Source organism: Chiloscyllium plagiosum, chromosome 3 (assembly GCF_004010195.1).
Source record: "Chiloscyllium plagiosum isolate BGI_BamShark_2017 chromosome 3, ASM401019v2, whole genome shotgun sequence".
Lineage (NCBI taxonomy): Eukaryota > Metazoa > Chordata > Chondrichthyes > Orectolobiformes > Hemiscylliidae > Chiloscyllium > Chiloscyllium plagiosum.
In genome coordinates, this window is record NC_057712.1 from 92,649,010 (window position 1) to 92,665,687 (window position 16,678).

General features: G+C 41.3%; 1 protein-coding gene across 2 annotated transcripts in view; it reads right to left on the minus strand.

Annotated features, from left to right (window-relative positions):
* armc1l (armadillo repeat containing 1, like) overlaps positions 1 to 16,678 on the minus strand; it is a 31,655-nt gene extending 14,977 nt beyond the window's left edge. Inside the window, exons 1-2 of one of the 2 annotated variants that reach the window (XM_043686106.1) lie at positions 16,598 to 16,678; positions 349 to 516 (exon numbers count right to left, since the gene is read on the minus strand). In XM_043686106.1, coding sequence (XP_043542041.1) covers positions 349 to 513 — 165 coding nt within the window. In that variant the 5' untranslated portion in view covers positions 514 to 516; positions 16,598 to 16,678. Of the gene's footprint in view, positions 1 to 348; positions 517 to 7,077; positions 7,113 to 16,597 lie in introns of those variants that run through there. The other variant, XM_043686111.1, reaches the window with a different exon arrangement.

The window sequence follows — 16,678 nt, forward strand, 5'->3', positions numbered from 1 at the left end:
TGTCGTAATTTCAAGTGTTCTTTATCTGACAGGTGTGTCTCCTGTAGGAGAGCTATATCAACTCTTTCCTTCTTAAGATTTGATAATATTTTCTTCCTTTTAAGTGGCGAATTACTCCCCTTGACATTCCAGGTGCACCACTTAACCGACTGATCAACCATAATCCTCTGGGCCAATCCGAGACCCCTCGGGAGGGGGAACCCTATAAGCAATTTTTAAAATTGAGATAGTAATTAGAATATAATTATTTAATCACCAGAGGGTACTAAGTCATAATCTAATTTGTACTGAAGGAAAATATTCAAAACATGAGGTGTAAGCAGTAGATTAAAATAGAAAATTGCATACCTGAAGGGCACAATGCAGTACTTGCAGATTGCAGTGTTCCAGGAACAGCACGAGGCCTGGAAGACATCCCTTGTCTTTGACAATAGCTTCTCTATTCTGCGGTTCTGAAGCCAAGTCCCTCAGTTGACTAACTACAGCCAAAGCATCCATCATCTTGCATGTCATTCACTGCAATTTTGCACAAACAATTGGATCACAATTGTTGACTGATTATAATTTATAGATTTTAGTCATTTGTAGAAAATGCATTTTAAATTATTTTTAATGTTCTGTAATACCATAAGACTTAGGAGCAAAAGTAGGCTGTTTGACCCATCAAGTTTGCTTGCCATTCAACGAGATCATGGCTGATCTGATAATCCTCAACTCCATTTTCCTACATTATCCCCATAATTCTTGATTCCTTAAATGATTAAAGATCTGTCTCAGCCTTTAAGATACTAAACAACCAAAATTCCACAGATTCACAAACCTGTCAGAAGAAATTTATCCTCATTTAAATGGCTGACCTCTTACCATGAGATTAGACTTTCTGATCCCTCTGTGTTTCAGCTTTTTGCAGTGTTTCTCCACTTAAATAATATTCAGCTTTCTCTTCTTTCTAAAAGTGCATATCTGACACTTTCCCATACTATATTCCATTTTATAAGTTTTGCGCAATCATTTGGCTTGTCCATATGCTTTTGCAGACTCTGTGGTGTCCACATGACTTGTTTTCCCATCTATTTTTGGCCATCTGCAGACTTGGTGATAGTACATTCACTTCTATCATCCAAGTCATTAATGTAAATACTTGTGGTCCCAGCACTGACCCTATGATATTTAAAAATTAAAGGTATAGAATTATATAAATGTCATACTCAAATGCTGTAACAGTTTCAAACTAAACAGTAACTAATTAAGCTGATTATGCAAGAACAAAGATATTTACATTTCATTCATCAATATATGTCAATTTAAAATTGACAATTTTTTTAAAAAACCAACAACAAAGTAGCACTTGGTTAATGAAATATTTACCTGTATGCTGATGATGGCCATTAGCTGGGAATTCAGTTATGCACCCATAAATAGGAAGACTTGGAAAACTATTTGTTAAGAGATGTAGGCTTTTAATGTGTTTTTTGTAACAGTAAGTAAAACTTGTAAAAGTTTGTAAAATTGACAGGTTAACAGAAGACGATTGTCTAATGGTGAAGGATGGAAACTAAGAAACAATGTTCAGGCAGAAAACCATAATAGAAAGTAGTGGAAACTATGTGTAAATTGTCAGATATGATTACCTTCTGCAGGTCTGAGTCTGAACAGCAGAAGAGTGAAGTGGAAGTTTAAATATGTTACATCCCTACCATAGAGAAAATAAGGTATGGCCTTTGATATTGTTGCTTCCAAAAAAAACTTACATCTATATATAGCATTTTTTTCAGTCCCATTGGACATCCTGAAGCACTTTACAGATTAAGAAACATTTCCGAAGTATGGTCACTGTTGTAATGCAAGAAACGTGGCAACCAGTTTGCATTCAACTCACATAAACAGCAATATAATAATGACTACAGAATGCTTTTTGACATGCATCAAGAAAGATAAATAATAGACAAGGCATTTTGGGATAATTTCATGGCTCTTTTTTGAATGAGGTGCAATGAAATCTTTTACAGTCCTTCAAGCAGGCAGATAGTTCTTGGATTAGTAATGCAACTGAAAGATGGCACTTCCAACAATCTCTGAGTAGTGCACTGGTAAATTAGCTATAATGGAGAGCTCGAATCCTGCAAGACCTCAGAGGCAAAAGTGCGACCAATTAAGTTATGGCTAATGTTGAGACCATTTGTTTTTTCTAAATTTTGTTTTGGAACTGAGAGTTGAAGTTAAGAATTTAAATTTGAACAGCAGCGTGTTTTTCTTTTTGAAAAAGTGAGAACAGGATCCAAGATGGCGGTGACTCAGCAAGTCTGAGTCTATAGTGCTCCTCCCAAGACTTGGGCAAAGTGGGCTACCTGCCTCTACCACACTTACCAAATCATTTAAAATAGTTTTTACTTAATGTAATTAGTTGTTCAGTACTAAATTTAGACAGTCTAGTCTCCTGTAAAAATGACTAGGGGGAAAGGAGCCCGCAGTTCTCAGCAGGCAGGAACCCCTCCCCAACCCTCCCCAGCTGCAGCAGAGGTGTCCGCAGCCGCCCCGGGGGACTTACCTACGGTGGCGAGCCTCGCAAAAATAATCTCCAAACTTGACGCGAAGTTTGACGCCTTCATTGAAGACTCCCAGAGCCAATGGAATTCACTCTCAGCCGTGCTACAAAAGCACGGCTGAGATATCAAGGAATTCGAGCGCCGAGTCGGAGAGAATCGAGGTCGTCGAAAAAATATTTGTTTGCTGGGCCTTTCCCAAACGGAAAGAAGAAGGCCAGCTTACAGTGTTCCTCAAGCAGTGGCTTCCACTGCTGTTAAATCTGGAGGCTGGATCAGGCCAGGTAAGGGTGGAATGGGCCTACCGGGTTGCAGTGCACGGGCCCGGCTCGAGCCAGCGCCCCCGCCCGGTCCTGTTCCGGCTGTAGAGCTACAAGGAGAGGCAGATGCTCTTGGAAGCTTTCAGAAATCTTGGGAAAGATCCCCAAGCCATGATTTATAAAGGATCCAAGATTATGTTATTTCAGGACTTTTCCCCAGCTTTGGTCTGAAAGAGGAAGGCGTTTGACGAAGCAAAGAAGCGTTTAAGGGACTTAAACATTCAGTACTCCTTGCGCTACCCAGCTACGCTACGCTTCAGCCATGAAGGGTCCGTGTATAACTTCGGATCACCGGAAAGGCCAAGGAATTTTTAGATTCTCTTAGATAAATTGTAAGAGTTAATTGATGTTGTTTTGCCCTCCCCCAACCCCGGTTTACCCCCTTTTTTTTCCTTTCATTACCTTACTGTTTAATATTATCTCCGGGGGATGGGGAGAGGGGTTTATTTATTTATTTTTCACTTAGCGATTTTATCCCCTTTTTAAAAATAAATATAGGCCAGGGGGTCTAGTTAATGTAGGTGGGAGGGGGGAGGTGTTTACCTTATCCTATTTTATCTCTGTCCTTAGGAGCGGGGTTGTTTTCCCCTGTTATTTTGTATTACTATATTTAATTATTATTTGCTGAGACTGTAATTTTATAGTCATATATGTTCATACATGGTATTAACATTACCAAATATATCCAGGCGTTGGTGTGGGTGGGTGGTAGGGGGCGGGGGGCGTGGGTAGGGTACTCATTGTTAATTCTAGCTCAGTAGTATATTTTAATTTTCTTTATCCTATCATGGGGTGCCTGGGTCAAGGGTGGGGCACTGGTTGGGAGAAGTTATGATGGACTTTTGGAAAGGAAGTGATGCCCCCTGGGAACAAGGAATCCTGCACGAATACGGGTTTTGTTATGATCTGATGTTAGCACATTCCGAGCATGTATCTCACTACTCAATTTCTGTGTTATCGGTCGTTTTTTTTTCTCTTGAATATTGTAAGAGATTTAATCATACACTCTGGTTAGTTGTAGGTTAGATGAGTAGTTAGTTGAGTTTTGTTTTTTTTCTCGGTATATCCTTTTTTTCTGTTTGATAGATTTTGGTTATTATTTATTTAAGATTTAATTGTATATCAATGTTTATACTTGTTTTTTTTTTAGTTTTCTTTTGTAAACGTGTAAAAACATGTTAAATTTTCAATAGAAATATCTATTAAAATAAAAATGAGAACAAAAGACTGATATTTGCTATTGGGAACTGGCCAGAGAGGATAGTGTGGCTTTAGGGGGAAATTATGGTCTTGTGGGATTACCATGAGACAATTAATCCAAAAACTCAGTTAATGTTCTGGGGACCTGGATATGAATCATACCACAGCAGATGGTGGAATCTGAATTTAATAAAAATATCTGACTATGAAACCAGTGTTGATTGTTGGAAAAACCCACCTGTCTCACTAATGTCTTTCACAGAAGGAAATCTGCCATCCTCACCTGGTCTGGCCTGTATTTGAATCCAGAGCCACAGCAATGCATTTGACTCTCAACTGCCTTCTAAAATGCCCTAGCAAGCCAGTCAGTTGCTACAAAGTCTCAACAAGAACTGAAACCAGACAGACCATGCAGCATTGATGTAGGCACCAGAAAAAGACAATGTCAGAAACCGCCCTGTTGATCCTTACTAACATCTGGGGGCTACTGCCAAGATCAGGGGAACTGCCTACTCAAGCAACAGCCTGACTTAATCATACTTACAGAATCATACCTGAGAGACAATGATCCAGTTATCACCACTGCACCCCTGGATACGTCCTGCCCCACCAGCACAACAGAGCCAGCAGAGATGGCAGCATAATGGTATACTGTTGGGAGGGAGTTGCCCTAGGAGTCCTCAACATTGACTCTAGACCCCATGAGGTCTCGTGGATTCAGGTAAAACATGGGCAAGGACACTTCTTGCTAATCACCATGTACCGTCCTCCCTCAGCTGAATCAGTACTTCTCCATGTTGAACCACACGTGGAGGAAGCATTGAGGGTGGCAACAGTACACAGTATAGTCTGGATAGGAAATTTGAATTTCACCATCAAGATTTGCTCAGCAGCAGCACTACTGATCAAGCTGGTTGGCTCCTAAAGGACATAGCTACCAGATGGGTCTGCATCAAGTGGTGAGGGCACCGATAAGAGGAGAAAAGCATACTTGACCTCATCCTTGCCAATCTGCCAGCTGCAGATGCATCATTTCATGATAGTATTGGTAAGAGTGGCCACCGCACAGTCCTTGTGGAGATGAAGTCCCGTCTTCACATTGAGAATACCCTCCATCTTGCTATGTGGAACTATCAGCTTGCTGAATGTGACAGACTTCAAACAGATCTAACAACTCAAGAATAGGCATCCATGAGGCACTGTGGGCCATCAACAGCAGCAAAATTGTATTCAAGCAAAATCTGCAACCTCATTGCCCAGCATATCCCCCACTCAACCATTACTATCAAGCTAGGGGATCAATGGAAAGTGCAGGAGAGCATGCCATGAGCAAAAACAAGTGTACCAAAATTGAAGTGTCAACCTGATGAAGCTACCTAACAGGACTACTTGCATGCCAAACAGCAAAAGCAGCAAGTCATAGGCAGGCTAAGTGATCCCCTGGATCAAATCAGCAGATCAGAACTGAGTTTTGAGTCTTGCCACATCCAGTTGTATGTGGTGGTGGTGGACAATTAAAGAACTCACTGGAGAAGGAGGCTGCACAAATATCCCCATCCATAGTAATGGAAGAGCCAACACATAACTGAAAAAGAGAAGGCTAAAGCATCCACAGCAATCTTCAGCCAGAAATACCAAATGACCTCCTCCAGTGATCCCTAACATTACAGATATCAGTCTTCAGCCAACTCAATTCACTCTACGTGAGATCAAGAAACGTTTGGACGCACTGGATATTGGAGAGGCTATGGATCCTGACAACATTCCGGAAATAGTACTGAAGACTTATGCTCCAGAACTTGTCGGTCCCCTAGCCAAACTGTTCCAGTACAATTACAACACTGGCATCTACCCCACAGTGTGGAAAATTGCCCAAATATGGAGGATGTCACCAACAATGCTATTAAGCAGCACCTGCTCAGTGACACATAGTTTGGGTTTTGCCAGAGCCATTCAGCACCTGATCTCATGGAAATAGTGAGGATTGCAGATCTCCTGACCTCATTATAGCCTTGGTTCAAACATGAACAAAAGAACTGCATTCCAGAGATGAGGTGAGAGTGATATCCCTTGACATGAAGGCTGCATTCAACCAAGTGTAGCATCAAGGAATCCTAGCAAAACTGGAATCAATGGGTTTCAGGGAACGAATTCTCTGCTGCCTAGAGTCATAACTGGCAAATAGGAAGATAGTTGTGGTCGTTGGAGGTCAGTCATCTCAGCTGCAGGACATCTCTTCACAAGTTTTTCAGGTTAGTGTTTCTTGGCCCAACCATCTTCAACTCCTTCATCAATGACCTTCCCTTCATCATCAGGTCAGAAATGGGGATGTTCACTGACAATAATATGATGTTCAGCATTATTCGTGACTCCTCAGATAATGAAGCAGTCCATGCTCAAATGCAACAAGATCTGGACAATATCCAGGTTTGAGCTAACAAGTTTCATTCATGCTACACAAATGCCAGGTAATGACCATTTCCAATAAAAGACAATCCAATCACCACCCCATGACATTCAATGGTTTTCACATCACTGAATTTCCCACTATCAACTTCCATGGGGTTACCATTGATCAGAAACTCAACTGGACTTGCCACGTAAATACAATGGCTGCAAGAGCAGGTCAGAGGCTAGGAATAGTGGGGTGAGTAACTCACCACCTGACTCCATTCCATCATGTACACAAGTCAGGACTGTGATGGAGTACTCCCCACTTTGCTGGATGGATGCAGCTCCATCAGCACTCTAGAAGCTTAACACAATCCAGGACAATGCAGCCTGTTTGATTCGCACAAGCATCCACTCGTTCCACTACCGATGCTCAGTAGCAGCAGAGTGTACTATCAAAAAATGGCACTGCAGAAATTCACACAAATCCTTAAACAGCACCTTCCCAACCCACAACCACTTCCATTCAAAAGGACAAGGGCAGCCGATACTTGGCAATGTGATCAACTGCAAGTTTCCCTCCAGGCCACTCACCATTCTTATTTGGAAATATATCATCATACCTTCATTGTTTCTGGGTAAAATCCTGGAATTCCTTTCCTAAGGGCATTGTGGGTCAATCTACAGTATGTGGACAGCAGTATTTCAAGAAAGCAGTTCACCATCAGCTTCTCAAGGGCAACCTAGGGACAGGCAATAAATGTTGGTCAGGCAGTGATGCCAGGTACTATGAATGAATTAGAGTCACAGAGATGTACATCATGAAAACAGATACCTCACAGTCCAAGTTGTCCATGCCAACCAGCTATCCTAAATTAATCTAGTCCTTTCAAAAACAACTGGAAGATCTACTACTTTTGGCATTGAGATGTGGTTATCCTCAGGGAGTACAAAAGGGTAACCAAGGAGAAAAGAGGGCCCCTGAAAGATCAGCAAGGCAGCCTTTGTGTGGAGCTGTAGAAAATGGGGGGAGATACTAAACAAGTATTTTGCATCAGTATTTACTGTGGAAAAGGATATGGAAGATATAGACTGTAGGGAAATAGATGGTGACACCTTACAAAATGTCCATAATACAGAGGAGGAAGTGCTGGATGTCTTGAAACGCATAAAGGTGGATAAATCCCCAGGACCTGATCAGGTGTACCTAGAACCCTGTGGCAAGCTAGAGAAGTGAGAGCTGGGCCTCTTGCTGAGATATTTGTATCATCGATAGTCACAGGTGAGGTGCTGAAAGACTGGAAGTTGGCTAATGTGGTGCCACTGTTTAAGAAGGGTGGTAAGGACAAGCCAGGGAACTACAGACCAGTGAGCCTGACGTCGGTGGTGGGTAAGTTTTTGGAGGGAATCCTGAGGGACAGGATGTACATGTATTTGGAAAGGCAAGGACTGATTAGGGATAGTCAACATGGCAATCATGTCTCACAAACTTGATTGAGTTGTTTGAGGAAGTAACAAAGAAAATAGATGAGGGCAGAGCAGTAGATGTGACCTATATGGACTTCAGTAAGACGTTCGACAAGGTTCCCCATGGGAGACTGATTAGCAAGGTTAGATCTAACGGAATACAGGGAGAACTAGCCAGTTGGATACAGAACTGGCTCAAAGGTAGAAGACAGAGGGTGGTGGTGGAGGGTTGGTTTTCAGCCTGGAGGCCTGTGATCAGTGGAGTGCCACAAGGATCGGTGCTGGGTCCTCTACTTTTTGTCATTTACTAAATGATGTGGATGCGAGCATAGGAGGTACAGTTAGTAAGTTTGCAGATGACACCAAAATTGGAGGTGTAGTGGACAGCGAAGATTACAACAGGATCTGGATCAGATCGACCAATGGGCTGAGAAGTGGCAGATGGAGTTTAATTCTGATAAATGCGAGGTGCTGCATTTTGGGAAAGCAAATCTTAGCAGAACTTATACACTTAATGGTAAGGTCCTAGGGAGTGTTGCTGAACAAACAGACCTTGGAATGTAGGCTCATAGCTCCTTGAAAGTGGAGGTGCAGGTAGATAGGATAGTGAAGAAGGCGTTTGGTATGCTTTTGTTTATTGATCAAAGTATTGAGTACAGGCGTTGGGAGATCATGTTGCGGCTGTACAGGACATTAGTTCAGCCACTGTTGGAATATTGCGTGCAGTTCTGGTCTCCTTCCTATCGGAAAGATGTTGTGAAACTTGAAAGGGTTCAGAAAAGATTTACAAGGATGTTCCCAGGGTTGGAGGATTTGAACTATAGGGAGAGGCTAAACAGGCTTGGGCTGTATTCCCTGGAGCGTCGAAGGCTGAGGGGTGACCTTATAGAGGTTTACAAAATTATGAGGGGCAGGGATAGGGTAAATAGGCAAAGTCTTTTCCCTGGGGTCAGGGAGTCCAGAACCTGAGGGCATAGGTTTAGGGTGAGAGGGGAAACATATAAAAGAGATCTAAGGGGTAACTTTTTCACACAGAGGGTGGTACGTGTACGGAATGAACTGCCGGGGAAGTAGTGGAGGCTGGTACAATTGCAACATTTATGAGGCATTTAGTTGAGTATATGAATAGGAAACATTTAGAGGGATATGGGCCAGGTGCTGGCAGGTGGGACTAGTTTGGGTTGGGATATCTGGTCGACATGGACAAGTTGGACCGAAGGGTCTGTTTCCATGCTGTACGTCTCTATGACTGGCAACTGATTGATCCATTTAGCATCCAATCAAAGAAAGACTGATCCTGGCCAGCCAAACACAGAGAATATTGAAAACAAAGAATGAATGGACTCTGACTGAGTTTTGGGTTGGAGAAAGTTTTTGTTTTCGAATCTGCTGGACTGGGAAACTTTTTTCAGTTTTGATCTTAAGTCATTCTTTAGTTATTGAACTGTTGAAAGTTGTTAGAAAAGAATCCCAGTCAGTAAGAAATAAGTAAAAATTCTCCACAGACTTTCTGCATTCACCTGTGACTTTGGAATTCAAGCAAGACACACAGTCCTCCATGCCTGGATACAATCCACCAAAGGATTCCATGAAGGCCAGGTATTCATCATTGAAATGGTTATCAAACTGGCAATGTATGATTCTTTAATTTTAAAATAATTATCCCTTTACTATGTCTGTCGATGTGTGAGTGAGGTTTATATTCAAAGAAGTTTGGGCTTAGATCATTGACATTAATCGGATTGCTTTGTCATTTATCTGTGTTCTGCTAAAGTTACATTTTTAAATAAAAATTAACTAATTATTATTAAGTTATAAACTTGGTCTCCAAAATCTCTTATTGTAAAGTCTGGTTATGAACATTGAGCAATTTTGAGGATCATTGAATATTTTAATTCCATTGTGTTGCAAATCCATTGATAGTAAGGTTGGTTTGTTTTGGATTGCTATCCCTGTGTCGTAACATAATTATGGCCTCAGCATCGGATTCTTGGAATGCAGACAACGTACGTCTGGAATTCGTTTTCTAGTATCCTTTAGATTGGGTAATCTGACCAGTCTTTTGTATTAATATTTAAGATGGCACTAGAAATTGTTAAAGATTTTTTGGAAGTGCCAGAAATTTCCCTGGTATTGTTGCGAGTCACACGTCAAACTAAACCAGCAGAGTTAGCCAGTAGACTGCAAATATTACTACAGTGAGCTGAGAAGGCAGACATTATAGATTTAACATTGAAACAGTTGAGTTTAATGGAAATGTCTGACAGGTTTAATAATCCAGGCAGTACAAGGAATGAATCAGTGAACCTTCAGTTGCAGGTAAAGCAACTGGAAATGAGAAAATTAGAGTGGAATTCCAAAGAGATTTTTAAAACTTAAAAAAAAACAGAGAAGGAGAAAGAATTCAAAAACAGAATTTGAACATAAAAAATGCTAGAGAAGCAAAAGAAAGAAAGGGAATTTAAATTGCAAACATTGCTGCGTATCCAGCTAAACCAGACGTTTGGGAGAGTCTGGAGGAGGAAGGGCCTAGTCATAATATGCAGTTTAGTCAGATGTTTAAGGTTGTGCAAGCTTTGTCAAAATTTGAAGAGAAGGGCATGGACACGCTTTTCATATCACTTGAGAAGGTAGCAACCCAAATGGGGTGGCCAAATGCAGATTGGACACTGCTCATACAAAGTAAATTAACTGGTAAAGCAGAAGAGATTTATACATCCCTGTCAGAGGACGGTTCTAGAGATTATGATGGAGTACGAAGGGATATTCTAAGTGCATATGAATTGGTTCCAGAAACATACAGGCAGAGTTTTCAGAACTTACTGAAACAGCTCAGGTAAACTTGCAAGGGGTTTGAGTTAAACAAAACAATTTTGATAGGTGGATAAGAGCACTAAAGACTGAAATTACTTAGTATGCTCTCACTGAAATTATTCTTAAGGAATTTAAAATGTTCTTACTTTCTGTCATAAGAATTCATATAGAAGAATAAAGGGTAGCAATGGCAAAGCATGCAGTTATAATGGTTAATGATTATGAACTGATCCATAAACTTTTATTTTGTCACCCCCAAACATTTGAGAAAAATAAGTGGCAGAGTGAAAGGAAGGCAGGTAGCCAAGACAGAAAATTGACAATAAGGAATAACCCAGGAACTCATCCTGAGAATAGAAAGGAAAGTGCTGAGGATAGAGATGAAGTTCAGAAGCTTAAATATTGCCTCTGAGAAAATGTACAGCAAATTACATCACCATTGTAAATGACATCACCAATCCAAGGAAACCTAAACACATGAATCGAAAGTGGATCACTACCACCAGTGCTTCACCAGAGGTTCACTGGTGATGTTACCTAGTATGGTGACGAAACGTCTGAAAACGAACTTTCCAGCTCAGCGAGCAAACTTACATCCAGAACTTCTCATTTGGAATTGTATTATTGTTCCTTCATTGTCACTGGGTCAAAGTCCTGGAACTCCCTCACAGAACTGAGAGTGTCCATACTCTCCTCAGGAGTGCAATTAAGAACAGTTAATAAATGCCAGCCTAACGAGCAATGACCTCATTCCATGCACAATTATTTTTTAAAATGCTGCTGAGGAAGCATTTACAAAAAAGACACAAACAAAATGTGACATGGAGCATGGTAAGACTTTCTTTTTGGAAAGTCCAATTGATCTGCAGTTTACCCAGCAAGGATATTATTGTATCGTCTGAACAAAACTTGATGTTTTGCACCAGCGTTAGACAAATACAAATGACATCAGGTACTAAGGATAACAGAAACTGAAGAAAATTGTCCTAAAGTGACATACATGATCTTTACTTGTCAACTATTGTAACTTGCTACTTGTCACATAACTGTGAACTAGCGGCATAGGTAAGGAACATGATGCATTTGAATTTTCTGAAAGTGTTTGATAAAGTCCCACATAAGAGGTTACTGTGCAACATTAAAGCACATGGGGCTTAGATTAATATACTGGAATGATCGAAAATTGGTTAGCAGAAATGAAACAGAGAGCAGCATTAAAGAGGTATTTGGAGTGGAAAGTGGTGAACCAAAGGGATCACTGCGTGGGCCTCAGGTATTCACAATATCTATCAATGATTTGAATGAAGCAATTTAATGTGTTTTACAAATCTGTAGACACAAAACTAGGACAAATTGTGAATAAAGCAGAAAAGGCTTTGAAGTGATTTAGATTAGCTAAATGACCGGTCAAATACATGACAGATGCAGGGTAACATGGACAATTGTGAATGTATCCACTTTGGCAGGAGAAACAATAGACAGTCTTAAAATGTTGACAGATTGGAAAACACGGATGTATAAAAGGACATGGGTGTTCTTGTAGCAAAAGAATCATGCAGGTGCAGCAAGCAGTTAGAAAGGCAAATGGTATGTTGGCTGTTACTATGAGGTGATTTGAATAACAGGAGTAAGGATGGGCGGCACGGTGGCTAGCACTGCTGCCTCACAGCGCCGGAGACCCGGGTTCAATTCCCGCCTCAGGCGACTGACTGTGTGGAGTTTGCACATTCTCCCCGTGTCTGCGTGGGTTTCCTCCGGGTGCTCTGGTTTCCTCCCACAGTCCAAAAGATGTGCAGGTCAGGTGAATTGGCCACGCTAAATTGCCCGTAGTGTTAGGTAAAGGGGTAAATGTAGGGGTATGGGTGGGTTGCGCTTCGTCGGGTCGGTGTGGACTTGTTGGGCCGAAGGGCCTGTTTCCATAATGTAATGTAAATGTAATGTAAAGGATGTCTTGCTGTAACTGTACAGGGTCTTGATGAATCTACATTTGAAGCTTTGTGTGCATTTTTGGTCTCCTTATCTAAGAAAATATATATTTGCCACAGAGGGAGTATAGCAGATTCACCAAGTGTTTCCTGGCATGACAGACTTGTCATATAAAGGAGAGCTTGGGCTGTTTCGGCCTATATTTAATGGAGTTTAAAACAATAAGAGTGTATAAATTTCTTACAGGACTGGACTAATTGGATACAGGGATGATACTCCCTCTGATTAAGAACTGAGATAAATTTCTTCACTCATAAAGTGTTAATCCTGTGGAATTCTCTGCCACATAAGGTGGTGGAGGCCAAGTCATTGAATATAAGTAAGAACTGAAAAGTTCATTTCCAGACGTTTCATCATCCTACTAGGTAGCATCTTCAGTGGGCTTCAGGCGAAGCACTACTGATAATTCCTGCTTTCTCATTACTTCTCTGGGTTGGTGATGTCATTTCCTGTGGTCGTCACATCCTGTTCTACTACCCCCGGAGAGAGAAAAACAGGACATGACATCACCACAGGAAATGGCATCACCAATCCAAAGATACCCAAACATATAAATAGAAAGCAGGAATTATCAGCTGTGCTTTGCCTGAGGCCCACTGAAGATGTGACCTCGTGGGGTGACAAAACATCTGGAAATGAACCTTCCAGCTCAGCGAGCAAACCTACATCCAGAACCTCAACCTGAGCTACAAATCTTCTCAAAACTTGCTAAATTTAAGTAAGAAATAGATGGATTTCTAGACAATAAATACTTCATAGGGCATGGCGAAGCAGCAGGAGTATGGTATTGTAACAGACTGATCTGCCATGATCATCTGAATGCCAGAGCATGCTCAATAGGTTGGATAGCCTCCTCTTGCTCCTATTTTCCATGTGAAAATCCAGAAGATGTAAAATGTAAAATCTTGAGGCTTTGGATTCACAAGGCATCCAGGACAATGACATCTGCGTGAAGTGCCAGAGGGCAGCAGTCCTAGAAAAGCATGGTGCTGATTTGGAGCAGCAGCTCTTCTCACTGTGTGCCATACAAGGAGGAGAGGGTTTCTAGAAAAAGCATACCAGAAGATGGTCACTCTACATTGTGATAGGTTGGCAAAGATGCAGGTAATTGCTAGCCATTTACTGAAAGGAAAGATGACAATAGCTCCAGGTAAACCAGGACACCTTGAGCTGTGTAACAGATATAAAACTGTAGATTCCTATTTAGTGTATAACATGACTGAGTCAGGAATGGATGACTCAAGGGAAAACCCTGTTGCCCGAAACTGCACTGTAAAGAGAGGGAGGCTAGTAGGCAGATTAGAAAGTGATTACTAGTGGGTAACTCAATAATTCGAGGCATAAAGTTCAAGTTTGCAGCCGAGATTGAGAGTTCTGTACAGTCTGTGCCTCCAAGTGCAAGGGTTCTAGACATAACAGAGCAGCTAGATAAACTTCTGGAAAGGGACTGAACCATCAGTGCTTGTGGTTCATGTGGGAACCAACAACATAGGGAGGGATAGTGTGGAGGACTTGCATGATCAGTTACAGGAGTTAGGGAATATGTTGAATTACAGGATCTCCAGTAGTTTTGGAAATACTACCTGTGCCACAAGCTTTACAATTTAGACAAAGGCAGATCAGGGGTAAATGTTTGGCTTGGGGGATGGTGTAGAAGAGAGGGGTTTCGATTTTTGGGAAAGGAGAAAGCTATTCAGAAGAGATGGGCTATACCCAAATAGAAATGGAACTAACCTCCTGGCTGAGACAGTAAATATTCCAGTTGGGGCAGATTTAAATTTGTAAGGTAGGGAAGGGGTCTAATCAGCCTAGTTTTGGAAGTGATCATGGATGAGTGATCATGTGTGTGAACATGACACACATATGTCAAAGGTATCATATCCAATTTCCCAGATTGAATGGTCAGGATAGTTTTATTCCACAGAGGTCTAATTGATGATTTTGGGGCCTACACAAAAAGCTGCTGCCAAGTTCAAATATTAGTTGAATGGTTAAGATGATGGCTAAGAAGCAAAATGCATGGATTGGTAAATTAGGGTGAAAGAGAGCAGTGGTAGAAGTCTTTCCTGTGTCAGAAAAAGTAATGTGGTTAAACAACCTTCAAGAACTTATAATGGAGATCTCATAATAGTCATCCCAACAAAAATAAAGGTAGCAAAATCAGTTGGAGTATGCATAATTTAAAAATGCAATACTTTTCAGAGCCTTTTGTTTCAACAGAGCTAGAAGTCCTAATGTAGGTGAGGTTTTGGTGACTGCTAATAAACCTGAAAATAAATTGATGAGACGCAAAACCAAAGGGAGTTAGATAGTTGGGACGTGTACTTTATTCTAAGATACTAAGATGAATCACTGTCCCAAACTTAGATTTGTACTGAAAATGTTTGAAGATTGCATTACAAGGTTCATCTTCATTCCTGACTTGAAAGGGTTCAGAAAAGATTTACAGGATGTTGCCACATTTGGAGGATTTGAGCTAGAGGGAGAGGTTGAATAGTCTACGACTGTTTCCCTGGAGCATTGGAGGCTGAGGGGCGATCTTATAGAGGTTTATAAAATCATGAGGGGCATGGGTAGGATAAATAGACAAGGTCTTTTACCTGGAGTGGGGAGAGTCAAGAACTAGAGGGCATAGGTTTAGGGTGAGGGGGCAAGATATAAAAGGGACCTAACGGGCAATGTTTTCATACATAGGGTGGTGCATGTACGGAATGAGCTGCCAGAGGAAGTGGTGGGGCTGGTACAATTACAGCATTTAAAAAGCATCTGGACGGTAAATGAATAGGAAACATTTAGGGGGAAATGGGCCAAGTGCTGGCAAATGGGACTAGATTATGTTAGAATATCTGGTTGGCACTGAGGAGTTGGATCGAAGGGTCTGTTCCCGTGCTGTACATCTCTATGACTCTAAGAGCTTATGTTCAAAACATTGACTCTCCTATTCCTCGAATGTTGCCTGACTGGCTGTACTTTTCCAGCACCACACATTCTTTGGATAGTATTAAGTTCAGCAAAACAATTGAATAAAAGAATAGTAAAATTTTTGCAAGTACACTTTGAGAAATCAACTTCTAAAAAACACCAATTAATAAAGCACTATCACTCACCCTATATCTCTACATTTCCCCATGGATAATCCACCTAGTCTACATATCCCTGGACACTATGGACAATTTAGCATGGCCAATCCACCTAACCTGCACATCTTTGGTCTATTTGAAGAATCCAGAGCAACTGAAGGAAACCTATACTGACATAGGGAGAAGATGCAAACTCCACACAGACAGTCCCCAGATCTCTGGTCTCCACCCAGGATCCTGGCACTGTGAGACAGCTCTGCTAACCACTGAGCTGCTGTGCTGCCTCTTATCTTTTGAATGGCAAAGGCAGATTCAAAGAGCCAAAAGCCTAGTCCAGTTCTTGTTTCTTACACAAAACAAAACAAATTTCCTGGAAGAACTCAGCAGGCCTAGTCCCATCTGTGAAGAGAAAGTAGAGTTAACGTTTTGAGTCTAGTGACCCTGCATCAGAACCTTATTTCTTACATTCTAGCTAATCGAGAAACCATAGCACCTAGTGATGTGAACCCCCCTCCCCTCCGAATAGTAACTATTAGCAGAGGTTCCAGTTACAAACGCTGATATTGAATTAATACTTTTTAAAATTGTTCAAGTAGGAAATATTTTTTGCAGACAGAGCTAGGTGCAGAAATGAAACTGGATCAGTGGTGCCACTGATCCAGAATCTGGTTTCCAGCATCTGCAGTCATTGTTTTTACCCCGCAGAAATGAAACTGTTAAACATATGCCGCAATGGAGACAAGCTACATTTTGACTTGGGCAAAACTAGGTTACGCAAGCTCAGACTCATTCGTACCTCAGCCTCCAGTAATAAAAAGGGCCGAGTGTGTTCAATACCACTTCGCTGGGCGACGCAGGGACCTAACGTGAAGGCTAG